Source organism: Epinephelus fuscoguttatus, linkage group LG19, assembly GCF_011397635.1.
Source record: "Epinephelus fuscoguttatus linkage group LG19, E.fuscoguttatus.final_Chr_v1".
Classification (NCBI taxonomy): Eukaryota; Metazoa; Chordata; class Actinopteri; order Perciformes; family Serranidae; genus Epinephelus; species Epinephelus fuscoguttatus.
The window spans coordinates 21,663,230-21,677,269 of NC_064770.1; the positions used below are offsets into that span (position 1 = coordinate 21,663,230).

At 42.3% G+C, this 14,040-nt stretch overlaps 1 protein-coding gene across 1 annotated transcript; it reads right to left on the minus strand.

The window, feature by feature from the left end:
• Positions 1–7,561: 7,561 nt before the first annotated feature.
• On the minus strand, positions 7,562–13,545 carry LOC125879501 (inward rectifier potassium channel 2-like). The gene is made up of 2 exons (XM_049561429.1): positions 13,407–13,545; positions 7,562–11,197 (listed from the first exon to the last, which is right to left on the minus strand). The coding sequence occupies exon 2, from the start codon at positions 10,947–10,949 to the stop codon at positions 9,633–9,635; it is 1,317 nt and encodes a 438-aa protein (XP_049417386.1). The 5' UTR covers positions 10,950–11,197; positions 13,407–13,545; the 3' UTR covers positions 7,562–9,632.
• Between the last annotated feature and the right edge of the window lie 495 nt (positions 13,546–14,040).

Genomic DNA, 14,040 nt, shown 5'->3' on the forward strand with positions numbered 1-14,040 from the left:
AGTTTTAAAGATTTCAAACTTAAATAAAATATTCTTTGATCATGTTACTGCCAGTATAGGACTATTTTGCAATCATCAGCAATGCACTGGTGGTCCTCTGTGTATTAACATAGTAGCTGGCAGGCAAGACCAATTTGGCGGTAACCTTTATCATTGAAGGGCTGGATACAGTTCAGAGGTATCTCTCTTCAGCTGTTGTCATAAACAAGCCTTCTCAAGTATCTCCTGTCCTTTAAATTCTACATCCTTAAAATCACCCTGGAAAGACCTTTCAGTGCTCTTATTTATGTCACGTTACTGTCCAGGCTTTACTCACTGAATTTTGGTATTGTGAGGGGAGTCTTGGCAGGGACACTGGCAGGACCACATACGGAACAAGAACAAAATAACAAAAAAGTCCCCCACCACTCATAAATGTGTTTTTCTAATGTTTATGTTTCCTGAAATATCTGAGCTTGACCATATCGACTGTATCTGTGCACATTTTGTCACTAGAGACTTATTTTTATTAAATTTCTCTACTTGAAAGGGGCAATTTCTGTGCAAATTCATAAAATCTGAGATTCAAACATACCCTAGGCAAGCTAGATAATAGATGTTGTTTCTAATAGAGTGCTAACTAATGAGTTAGCAAATTAGCACCTCGGTTCACTCGTCTCAGAGTCAGTGGGTTTTCTGAATGGGTTTCTAGTTAGATGCCTGAAATACATAATAAAAAATAATAAAAAGCTTTGTTCAACAACATAAATACCTCAACTGTGAATTTTGAAGCTTTTACATGTCTTAAAAGAAGCTGACTACAAAGCGACATCAGGTCAAACACTTTACAACTCCGGTCTGGTTGTGACAATGAAGTCCATTTGTCTAACCGTTAGCTTTTTTCTTCTGACGATTACTTTCCCCTTGAAAAAGCATAAAAGTTTGTGAAGATTGCGGAACAAAACTGTTAAGTATCATGAATTTTAAAAATGTCATCCTTGCACCACATACGAAAAGGCATTTGCTGTCTAATTGGGAAACACATGTCGTCGGGTAATCAGAGGTCGACACACAGTGGCAAACCTGAAACCCCCAGCGCATAGCGGACCTATCAGTACAGAGAGCAAGAGTTTGCATTTGCATTATGAGAGTTTTGGCAGCAAACAGGTAGAATGAGCAGTTTTTGGATGTAACCCGACCCTGAAGTTTCCTTCCACTTTCTAAAAACCCCATCATGGTGTCAGCCACAGCCAGTTAGCCTACAAGCTAACAAACAACATGAACAAATAAAAGATGCTAACTACACCTACCATACTGATACAGCTGGTCTCCAATTATGGTGCTCAACAGACTTCTCATATGAGTCAGGGTCTAAGTGAGGCTCAAACATATATAGCTGAATCTCTATGTTTCCTCTTAACAGTAAAGGCCCTGACACACCAAGCCGACGACCGGCCACAAGTGAACGTCTGTCTCCCTGGTCGCCCCATTGTGGCCCGCATCGATACCCCTGCTCATCCCCCATCTTTCGTTTTTTTTGGCCAGTTGAGCATGTTGAATAGGCATCAGCGACAGTAAAGCCCATTGGTGAAAGAAATCTCTCTGATTGGCAGGTCAGCTCAGCTCACAAGAAGAGAAATGGAATTGAGGAAAGTAAACAAAGAGCAAAAGTCAAGAGGGAATGAGACCAAAACAAACTTGTTATATGAGGCAAGATTATTTTTCTTCAGCCATGGAGTTCTTTAGAAGAAACATTTGGTGATGGTTCATGTTACTGTTCACTGGAGTACAGTAAACTTACAACATTGGATTGTATTTTTATTTTGCTAACTGGCTAACTAGCATCAAGATGGTCTTCCAGTTTCCCTTTTGAATGATGGGTACAGACTAATGCGGTCTGCTGGTGTAGAAAAGCCACACAGTGTTGAAGCAGTGCCAATCATCCAGGTAATTTTATATGCACCAGCTGAACGCTTTTGGCTTCATGCACCACTGAGCAGCTATCATGGAAATGAGCAAGGCCCCACCTCCAACGCTGTATCCATTTCTCTTTACACATCCATGGGTAAACCTAGTGCCAACAGTCCTGCAAGCAGTAGTGGTGGAAGCCAGATTGAGAATTTCTCTGACGGACAAAGACTAAATCTGCTTCCTGCCCCTGTTTATACTTTATACCTTTTATACTGTAAATTATGAAGAAAAAACATGTAAACAAAATATTAGTGTTACTACACAGTACGTTAAATGTGTTCGGAGGGGGACTTTAAGAAGATAGAGAGAGACAAAGGCACCCAGTTGGACTGTGTCACTGCTGAGTTTGAACTGTTTCCTGCAAGTGGATCCTCATTGCCAGCAGGGCCTTGTTATGATGGAGGCAGGCATCATAAATGGAAGTCAGGAAGGCTTTGTGTTAACTGTTGTGGCTCACACTCTGATGCGCCTCCATTATAGGTAACAAAGTGTAACACCACACTGAGCCAAGTTCTGTCAGTACAAGGCGCCGCTGGTCAAGAGCCAACAATGAGCATAAAGTAGGTATCGCTTTTGTTTCCTGGCTGTGGATGTATTTGTCAAGGTCAGAGGAGCCCAAGCCAGAAATATAAAGGTCAGCAACATGAATAGACGAGTGGTCACTGACGGAAATACAGCGACGTGATTGCAAAACTGCAAATGTGTTGACAATGACAATGTGCAGGAAACATAATCTCGGACAGAAATGTAAATATGCTTGCACAAAGCATGAACAGTGAAGCAATAAACTAACAGTTCACACATGGACGAACACACACAGTTGCATGTAAGCTGCTTGTGTGACCAGACACACCCACTGTGAATGAATATACATATTGTCTTTCAACAGGCAAGGGGAATGGAAAAAGCCTGAATCTTGTCCAACATATTGTACCTGCTGGATTCTCCTATTCCTCCCTCGAGGGTCATGAGACACTCAGCTGTCGAAGATGGAGCCAAAATGAGTGTCAGCAGGTGTGTGTGTCAGAGAGTGTGTGTGTGTGTGTGTGTGTGTTTGTTTGCACGTGTAAGGTTATTAAAGTTCAAAAATGTGAAATTAGACGACTAAATGTAAACATGGGAACACAAGCAAGCAAAATAGAGATAGAGAGAGATGGTAGGAAACCCCACATGACACTAAAAAGAGTTGGAATACCCTGTTACAATGATCACTGTAGGGGTTTCACTGTCACTAGCCAGGAATCCCCTTCACTCACTCAAACACACAGAAGGTTCAGGCAAGTGTGTCAGCTGCTGGCTGTTTGGCGAATCTGTGATCTGATACTCCAGTGCTGGTTAAAGTCGTACTGTAAAACTAAATGCTTCCAAAAAAAAAATCACTTACTTTTTATATGCTGCATTTCATTGCACAGATATATGTAGGTTTACAACAAAGGACAGTTTTGTAAGCATATAAGGTATTTGAAAACAGCCTGACCACATGTACGTATACTTCACCTTTGTGTGCTTGGAGCATGTTGGCTGACACACAGATGCTGAATTGGGTTTCTCTAGCGGGCGTGTCACATAGGAAGGATTGCAACGTGATCACCCTCGACGGTGCAGTTTAAAAACGGCAGGTGAATGTGAGCGTTTTGCTCCACGAGTCCTCATCTGCCATCATTGACTGACTGGCTGGCTGCATGAGACAGCAGGTCTCCGCTGCACCGTCATACCCACCAGAGCCTTTACGCAATTGCCATGTCATCAGAATTATATAATTACCTAATTTAATCCCTTTGCACTCCACGATGTTATGGTGTTATGTTTTTATTTTCTGGCCAACTGAGGCACAAAGCATCAGATGACAAGGCTGAAAACCAATAATGATAACTCATTAAAAATATACTATGCAGGATTTTCCTAAAAGATGATGTATAGACTCATACAGAAGTATGTAATCCCTCTCAATCATAACATGACCACTAAAATGTTTGGCGGTTGATTTTTCTGCTGCGACTGAAGTGGAATGCTTAAAACCCTCCTAGCTGTTCTAAAATAACGTAACCACACATGTATTTACTATCAGCAACTATTATGCTCACTTTTCTCTGGATGTTGTAACTGCGGAGCCCATTTACTTGTTCAGTAACTGAGCTACACTGTAACAAAAATGGTACCTAGCTATTGACAACATAACCAGAAAAAGTGAGCATAATAGGCTACAAATAAAAACATGCAGGCTAGCTAACATTACATCGTTAACCTACCATAGATGGTTGGTGTTCATGTAGGTTTTCTGCTTTGGATGAAGATAAAAGGCTGAAGCATTGGGTGGCAGCAAGCGGCAATCTCCAGGGCTGAAAAACGCGGAAATGCCAAAAACCGCAGTTCCTTATATTGGCCACTTGAGGCTGGCTCTGGAACGCAGTTAATCCCCATAGACACCCATGTTAAAATGGCCGACTTTATAGCAGAAATAAACATGTTTACATCCTGGTACAAAAAAGGTTTTTGTCTCTTGAGCTACTTTACCCCTCTGTGACAACTGCTAACTTGATAAATGTTTATATAACTCACTCACTAACATTTTATTAAGGCTAAAAGTTGCTTCTTAAAGGCGGCATGGTTAAAGGCTTTCAGTGACAGGCTGTCTGTCCTCCACAGCTCCAGCCTCTCATCCAAATGTGGTCACTTCTGGCTCCAAAAAACCAAGATGGCAACAGCTGAAATGCTGAACTTGAGGCTTCAAATTGTAGTCCACAAACCAAAGGGTGACATCACTGTAACTACGTCCATTACTTTTATTTACCTCTATTGGCTGTAGCAACAACCGGTGGGCCTGATGTTATTTCTCCAACTATATGACAGGACGCACTTGGTTCCCTGACTGCTCAAACTTAAATCCCTGTGGGCTTTTTTTTGTTTGTTTTGTAGCATCTTTGTGGGGTTTTTTGGCATTCACTTAAGGACAGTGTTTTGTTCTTCTGATTGTTTATGACCTGGCGGATGGTAAATGACTAGGAACGACTAATTGGGGCAGTAATGCTGAAAATGTATCGTGGCCGAAGCTGTATGTTTATAGAGTATTTTGCATTGGCTGCAAACTTGGTTCAGCTGATCAAAGACCGGAACAATCCGTTTTATAAAACTGCAAAAAAAGTTATTTCTGTGTCATTCCCAGTCAAAGTGACCTGATATATCAGATCGCAGGCTTCAGCAGGCAGTTAATTACGACCTCGCCATGAAAAGAACATGTTGCAAGAGTTATATGCTTGTCATAACCAAGGTCAGGCACATCCCTCAGACTTGCATTGGTTTCCATCCTCTGAGAAAAGCCTGCTGTCCGCAGGTTCTGTCCCACTTCCAGACTTGTTGAGGCAATAAGTCATTTTGACTGAATGGTTACAATTTGTGAACGTCACAGCTACCACAGCTTTCTTTTCCCGTCAAGATTATCACGCCGCTTTCTCGGAAGTAACAAAAACTGGAGAAGCTGAGTGTAAAAGAGACGTCACATCTGTCAGAGGGCTGGAAACAAAGTCTGTGCTGATGGGATGAACCTGCTCGAGCTTCAGTTCAGTCATGTACTGAGGTTTGATTACCTCTTTGCAGTCCAGCTGCCTCTGACTTACTTCTCCTCAATATTCATTACCAATGTGACAGAGAACCTCCACAGACACAGATATTACACTCTTTTATGTGACACATATGGTTTTCTGACCTCAGTGGCGCACACAAGACGTGAATTTAGGCCAAGCACATACAGTTACAGCTATTTATAATGTTGCAGGCTGGATGTGCCCCACATAAGATTAAAGTCAGATCATTTTTCTGATATATCTTCTCTAAATATGTTCAGGAAAGACTTTGTCCAGACTACGTACACTTCCTCCTGAGCAATAAATATGCCTGTGATTTTAACACTCTCTAAAATTATGTGTATAAACTGTCTCTACGTGACCGACACTGAGATAAACCAGGGGTGATTCTGAGCTTAACAAAAGGACATATGCTACATTTCAACTGGTCATATCTTTATGTTTTATCAGTTCATGTCAAGGTCTAGAGGAAGGAATATATCTGCTTGTGTATGTGTGTTTTATGTCCAAAATATTGAAACTGTGAGTTTATTTAGCGCAAAACAAAATCACTACTTTTTCTGCCCTCCTGACATATTGTTTATGTTTATATTCCCCCATCTAATGTGAAGGTCAAGCTGATCAGCCTGTTGTTAATAAGCCGGTTCAGGGGAAATCGCCAGAGAGACGTCATCAGCATCATCGACAGGAACTCTCTGGCCAGTGCTGGCTGTCAATTTCTTTCAAACAGTGCACCCAGTATGAACTGAGCAGCCAACATCACGGTCAGTCACACGTCATCACAGAGGTTCAGTGTGACGTTGCCGAAATCCAGAGGATTATTTAGAAAAGAAGCTGGAACTAAAATATTGGATTTCTTTCTTGTGACAAACCTCACTGCCCAAAAAAAAAAAAAAAAAAAAAAGTCATCAGCTTTTACAATTCAGGCGATGTCAGACTGACTTGATGAGAATTCATTAAAATGTCTTGTTCAAACCAAAAAAGGGAGAGTCCCCATTTTCACTCCTAAGCCGGAGCTTTGTGGCAGTTTCATTGGCTAATGTGGAAAAAGTCCCGAGGCAGCGTCCACTTCCTATGTAGAACCAAATCAAATCGGCTCACTGCCTCCCTGCGGACGTGTCTGATCAATAGGTCCCGCGACTACGTCTCATGCTGGCAGAATGCAGCTCTGGATGGAAACTAACTAAAATTTGCTGACAGACGTGTCATACTGCAAACCCACATTCACCTCTGATACAATCATATCGATCTCATCCATTGCTTAACGGTGTTTTGTGCATATTTATGCTGGATTAGAGGAGCTGGAGGGGGGATCACACAATGCTGGCTGCATCCTGCTGTGTTATGTAATCTGTGTGTGTGCATGTGGGTTTGTAGACAAATCACAAAATCTCTTAAAAAGTGGGCAAATTCGGATCGATAAACAGCTGATAAGGACAGGATGATGTTTACTTTTGTACTTTTTTTTGGCTTTTAGAAATGTTAATTCTACAGTCCTGCTAATTCTACACATTAACACCATTCCTCAAGACTCTCCGGAGTGCAGAATACACTGATTTTCCACAGTTTACTAAAAGAGATTGGGAGAAGCGAATGAGGCGTTCTTTCCATTGCTGTCACTGAAAATGACTTCCAGCGGAGCCGACTGATATAGCATGGGGTCTCTATGGGCTTTCGCAGAGCTGGAGTGAGTCAGTTTGGTGAATTATAGTAAATGATGGTGTGAGCTCTGACAGCTAGCAGCCTGGAATTTGGGCCGCAGCTCCAAATTAGAGGAGCACAGCTAAAACAGTCGAGCGGGCCTCCAGATGTCACACATTTTGGGTCAAAATGCAAATCCTTGGAAAATTCTTGCGCAGTAGATGGATGCAGATGCGGTGCTTAGTTCATGCAGAAGGCTGGCTGATAACTGTTGCTAAGTTAAAAGGTCACACAGTATCTGCTGAGACTGAAGCGTCGTTTACAATCAATGCATCAACTTCAATGATTTTTATTTTACTTTTTTATTGGAAAAGGACATAAAGTTTTTTAACAACTGCCATATCAATATACAGTACTTGCATTATAATTTACAAAAGATAAAAAAAATCTGTACAGTCTCTGGTTTGTGCAGGAAGGTGGGAGGACCCTGGTAGAAAAATAAAGACCTAAGACAGGAGAATTTTCAATGTGAGAACAGATAAAATGGTTTCATTTAAAGGTCTGGTGTGTAGGATTACGTGGCATCTGGCGGTTAGGTTGCACAACTGAAACTTCTCGGTGGTGGACACGAAAATGCGAATGGTCCTTTCTAGAGCTAGTGTTTGATTTGTCCAGTCTGGGCTCAAGTAGAAACAACATGGCAAACTCTGTGGAAGAGGGCCCGCTCTGTATGTTGATATAAACGGCTCGTTCTGATGTAACAAATCACTATACTTATTTTTAGATTGTTGCATACTAATGAGAACATAACTATGAATATTATGCACCATTTCTGCCATTAGATGCCCCTAAATCATACACGCTGGACCCTTAATGATTTCCTTACCAGAGAAGCAGTACAGTGTTCTGGCCTCCACTGATCCAAGCAAGAATGCGTCACAATAACTGCTCAAAAACATTAAAGCTCAATCTTGTGTAAGACTGAAGTCAAGTGTGCTACATTGTGACTGTATTATTAATCAGCGGACTTGATCTTTAGAAAGCATGGGTCCATTTAGAAACAACAAACTTCACCCACAATGGTAACATGTGTCCAAATTCTGCACGTCTGCAGCACCTAGAACACTGATGTTAATATAAAGCAGACTAAAGTCAAAATCAACTAATTCAGTGTTTCAACAGCCAGCAGTCACTGTTAGATGAGGAACAGTTAGGGTTTTAAATCAACATCAACTAACAGATGAGTTACGGTTGTTGTCTCCTACATATATGTACACATTTGGCTTTGGGTTATTAAACAGTTACTACTGTTCTGGGGGGGTAAATTCTCTGGTGAGGAAAAGAAAGTGCACTAAAGCTTTGGAAAACACACTGACAGGATCATGCTCGTCTACATCTAGAAATAACATTATAGACTGCATCTTCAAAATGGATACCTTTAAAGACAAATAATACATTTTGGCTTCTAGATTTCCCTCTAAACATACAATATGTAACTTAGCAGCACTTTTCGTCAACATTCGTAACCTCGGCTCAGGGTTCCTGTCACGCTCCACCACTGACCTGTATTGCACATCAGAACATGAAGACCCGCAAGGAGTGTCAGTATACTGCACAGTAAATCACCTCTTAGTGCTTCTGCTTTCTGTGACATCTATTGCAGTGTGTGCTCAGAGTGCCTCCACCAGTACTGAGACTTTTGTAAAGGCACACGTTGCAAAAGATGCTATACTTAGACGAGATAATGGGTTGAGGAGCGTAGTGTACTTGTGCTCGTAATCTGTGCGAGACATCTCTTTCCTGCGTCACGCCATGAGAACAACGCCAAGACCACCACGCCGAACAGGGCTGTAAATATACTTTGCTAAGAGACCAGCTCATTAACAAACAATAGCCTGTTTTTTAGGAGCCTTTAAAACAAGATTCTTGACCTTATAATTAGTAAAAATATATTCAAATTTTGGTTGGCAAATCTCAAAGTTTCAGGTTCAAATCTTTTTTTTGAATCTATATTTAATTATTTAAGCCAGTCACCATCTTATGTGCAATTAGGCCTCAAAATAAGACCTATTATTACCAGGATGCTCAATGCAAAATGTGCAAACTGCACATAAATTAATTAGAAACTGTATTTCTCTTGTAAACATAGCAATTTCTCTGAACCCAATTGGCTATTCTGCTGAAATATATTAAGGAGGGAAGACTGCACTAAGTAGAAGTGAAGGCGTCTAGCCCATTTTGTCCCTCAGGCTCTATGCAACCAGTTCATTTATCACCACTTTCACCAAAAACAGTATAACATGTCTGGATTCCCATGGTGTCTTGTGCGTGAGCTTCTGCATAGAGAACTTCATACTCTAATCACAGTCTTTTACAAACTGTCATGCATAATAAACAACAGCAACCGGGACCAAATTCAAGCTAGTTTGATTGCTGTGGTACCCTTCTTCACCCCTGCAGTCATATTTCTGATTCCGCTGTCAAAGGCCTTGATTCTAAAGGCAAAGAGTCCAGATTGCATTCAGAGTCTGACACCATGTCTGTGTTTGTGTCCTCGAGTGCACAGACCTCAGCACCCCTTATCTCCCTGTTTTCCTCCTCATCGAACTCCTCCTCCATCTCGACTTTTTCGAGAGCCACCTCGTTCTCGTAGCAAAAGGAGTTCCTCGAGCTGGAGGCGTCGGATTTTTTCTCTGCTAGTTCCCTGGCACTACAGTGGGGTGTGCTGGGCACCTCGTAGGTGTTGTCAAAGCGAGAGTAGTCCACTTTGTAGTAGTTCTTTTCTTCAAAGAGCACCGGCTCGAAGCGGTAGCCCCAGAGGATCTCGCTGGCCACATAGGAGCTCCGACACTGAGTTGTCATGGCTGTAGCTTCTACCATGCCCTCCAGAATCACAACGATCTCAAACTCTGATGTCTCCAAATCCTGTTTGCTCATCTCATAGAACGGGCTGTCCTCATCAATCTCGTGCACAATGGTGATTGGAGACACCAGGAAGATTCTGTCGATGCCACTGTCAAAGCCTACATCAATGTCTACCTGATCCAGGGGGATGAACTCTCCCTCTGCGGTGGTGCGGGACTTGAGTAGCTGGGCCCTGACATGGGCCTCCACCAGGTGACTCTTCCTCAGGTTTCCCACGCGCCACATCAGACAAAGTTTACCGTCCCTCATGGCCACTGTGGCATAATGGCTGAACACTAGGGTCTCATTCCTCTTTTTGGGCTTGGCCATCTTGGCCATGACAGCACCGATGATGAAAGCATCAATTATGCAGCCCACAATGCTTTGGAAGACGACCATGAAGACAGCGACAGGGCACTCCTCTGTCACATAGCGATAACCATAGCCAATAGTGGTTTGTGTCTCCACTGAAAACAAGAAAGCAGCGGTGAAGCTGTCCACATTGGAGACACACATCTGAGTCTCATTCTCTAAGTCCCCGTAAGAGAGTGCCACTACCCAGAACACAAAGCCAAAAAACAACCATGACAGCAGGAAAGAAAGGCAGAATATGAGCAGCATCCAGCGCCAGCGGATGTCCACGCAAGTGGTGAAGATATCTGCCAGGTACCGCTGGCCCTTCTCACTCATATTGATAAACTGCACATTGCAGTGGCCATCCTTCCTGACGAAGCGGCTCTGATGTTGGTGCTCTGTGTGCACCTTGTTGACATTGCCATTTCCGTAGCCATTCGGGACAGCAATAGCAGCCAGCTTCATGCCGTCTTCCTCGGAGGACACAATGCTGTAACGGTGGCTTCGCACACTCCCCATCGCTTCCGCCTGGGAGGGCTGGGCCGATTCTGCTTTGGAAAACAGTCTAAGTTTTTGGTAGAAGCGTTGGAGAAACAGTTTTGAATTATCCTGGGGACAAACTCAAGCGGAAATCGTGGAGAACAGGACCAGATCCTGCAGGGAACAGGGGAGAGCAGGCCTGTGCTTCTGCAGGCGTGCTGTGCACCTTTCGTGAGGGCAGGTCACTCCTATCCGACGGCTGCTTTGGACCTCATCAGTGAAGTGGGCTGTGGAAATTACAGAGAGAGAGAGAAACAGTTTTAAAGTAATTGACAGGAGGCAGAGCAAAGATCACTGTATGTGGGTGTGTGGTTACCTGTTGTCTAAATAATGCAGTGTACACTCAAAGTGAGCTGAGCTATTCTTGCATACACAGAAAATGTCCATACAGTGTGTGTGGTGCAGTCAGAAAGCACATGGAATGCATTGTGTATTATCAGTAGTAGATTAAAAATATGATTCAAGCACTTAGATAGCTGACAAAGTGGGAAAGGATGTTTACCCTGCTTAATGTAAGTATTAATTAGGCAGGTCAGTCCATGGGGAGCTGAGTCAAATTACAGGTCAAGTCCATGTTAATCCAGCGAGCCACTGGATCAAAGTAGCAGCTCTGTGCAGACGCTTCTTTAAACTCTGCGTAAATCTGCACATGTAAGTGAGAAAGCAATGCACGCAATTATAATATGATGCATGTGTGAAAAAACTTACAGCATGTTCAGTAATTAATTATTACATTTAATGCTGTTTAATCTCAGTTATCAAGAGCACAGCTTCAGTAGCACATGTAGCCAAAACTAATACACAATCACAGTTTGCATCACTACATCATGGAACAAGATTTAATTAACCTAACAGCATTTCAGAGAGGACGGGTCTCTTTCTCTGAAAGCAACAGTAACCTTGCATCATATGCAACGGAGCAGCAAGGACAGCTAAATTAGAAAAGCTATTGACTCGGCGTGTGTGGCCTGAGAGGTCCATTAAAATGCAACACCACAGGCTACGAAAGGCCACGGTCAGCCAGACATGCTCTGCTAGTGCCAAAACAACTCCCCACCTCCACTTTTGCAACTGTCTCATCTGAGGGTCACGATTGTGTCATAGTGAGGAGATCCATAAAACCCTCATGGACTTTTTCAGTAAATGTTCTGAAATAAAGCTTTGATTTTGTTTTAAAATCACAGCACAGACGTCAAAAAGGAAACTTTTTGTTGACTTTGGTCATTTTTTTTAACCCACCGTCTACTTGTGTGCATGTTAAAGTCATGAGAAGTCATGTGGCATAAGACGTGAAGGACGTGGTGCTAAATCCCCATGCATCATATTTGTTTTTCTCAACTAATGATGTCACTGCTTGGTCGACTACAAATGGCAACCGATCTGGCACACTGTTGGGAATATGGAGGCTCCATTCATTCACAGCTCAGATGATGCCAACTAAATATACATGATGTATTTCAGCGATTTTATATTGTACTGGAAACTGTATTCATTTCACAATTGCTTCTTTTATTCACAAATTACTTACATTTTCTTAGAGAGAAGGGAATCTTACAAGTATAATATGTAGTATCTAGTGAGACTGCACAAAAGCATCAAATGCACCTTTAGAGAGAAGTAAAGCTCAAACTATCCAACAAAAAGTGAGCATTTGTGTGACACTTTTCTCTAAAGCACCCTGCAGTCACCAACCAGCACATACATTTTTAACACCGCTGACCCCCAGTGTGAGTCAAACCTCTAACTTCTGTGGTGTTAATGCGCTGACATTGATCATTAATACACACTAAGGTCACTCTCTCCTCCCCTCGGCTGCAACCGTGCTCTTTGTCACTGGGCTTTTATCCGCTCACTATATATCACATCACTTATTACTGCAGGTTGGTACGTGGTGACAGACCGAGGCTTCCACAGGCTGCACAACCTGTGATTGTTTGTTTTGCATGTGTTCTCAATTAGAGCCAACAGCTGAGGCAGATGGAAACTAGTTACATAAAGCTGCTCTATTTTTTATTACACCAATCAATAACTATGGCCAATCAGTCAGCATATAGCATCTAAGCCTCTGCAACACGTATATAATAGAAGCCTATATATAGTTTTGCAGACATTTGACATATTTGTATTAAAGTCATATTTATCATTTTTATTTAAGGGGCAAGTATAGTATTATAAATTCAAATTAAATAAGGATGGGGGGGTAATAGCTAAATCTCAAATGGCACAAGAAGAAGCGTCGAACAATAATAATAATAATAATAATAATAATAATAATAATAATTAGGCTAATAATAATAATACTTTTCCTGAATTGGAATTAATTAAAAGGACATCAGTTTAAGCATTTTGCGTTGACACTAGCAGTTATGGTAGAGTAAGCTATATTTCCAACTCCACCTCTCTCTCGTCAGTACAGATAAATCTTATCACACCTACCTGTTGGTCCTCGCTGCGCAAATCTGCCGTTTCCTTGTTGTAATAAGTCCCATATGCACCCCGCGTCCCTTTTCTTCTCGCTGCTCTTTTATTATGCTCACTTAGCTTCCCGTCTGGCGCTGCAAATTCTGCCATAACCCTCCCCAGCAATACTGAAGATGATGTTTGTCGTTGCAAAGACAGACTTTAAAAACACGTGTGCTCCTCCCCGCCCCTGCTGGCAGCGGTGGCCAATGGGAAGCAGCAGCGCCTGTTTGAGGGTCTGAGCCCGCATGGAGGGTTTACATTGTCTCTCTGTGAGTGAGTGAGTGAGTGAGTGGATGACAAGGGGTGTCAAACCTTGTTATTTCTCACAGGGACGCTGAAAACATGGAGAAAAGCGTCAGTTTGAGCGCAAAGCATCTGCAGAGTTGCTGCAAAACTGCACTTGTGAAGCTGGTCAAACATGTCAACCACAATTGGAATTTAAACGTCACGAGACAATGTTTGTCCTTTTCTGTTTAAGAATCAAATATAGTTTGTGGTGAGGAGTACTTTTATTGTGAAATCTGTGACTTTCCTAAATGAGAATCACTGCTGGAGTGATATTGAGTGCACTCAGTGAACACAAGGTGGCAGTCTGGAGCTGCAAACT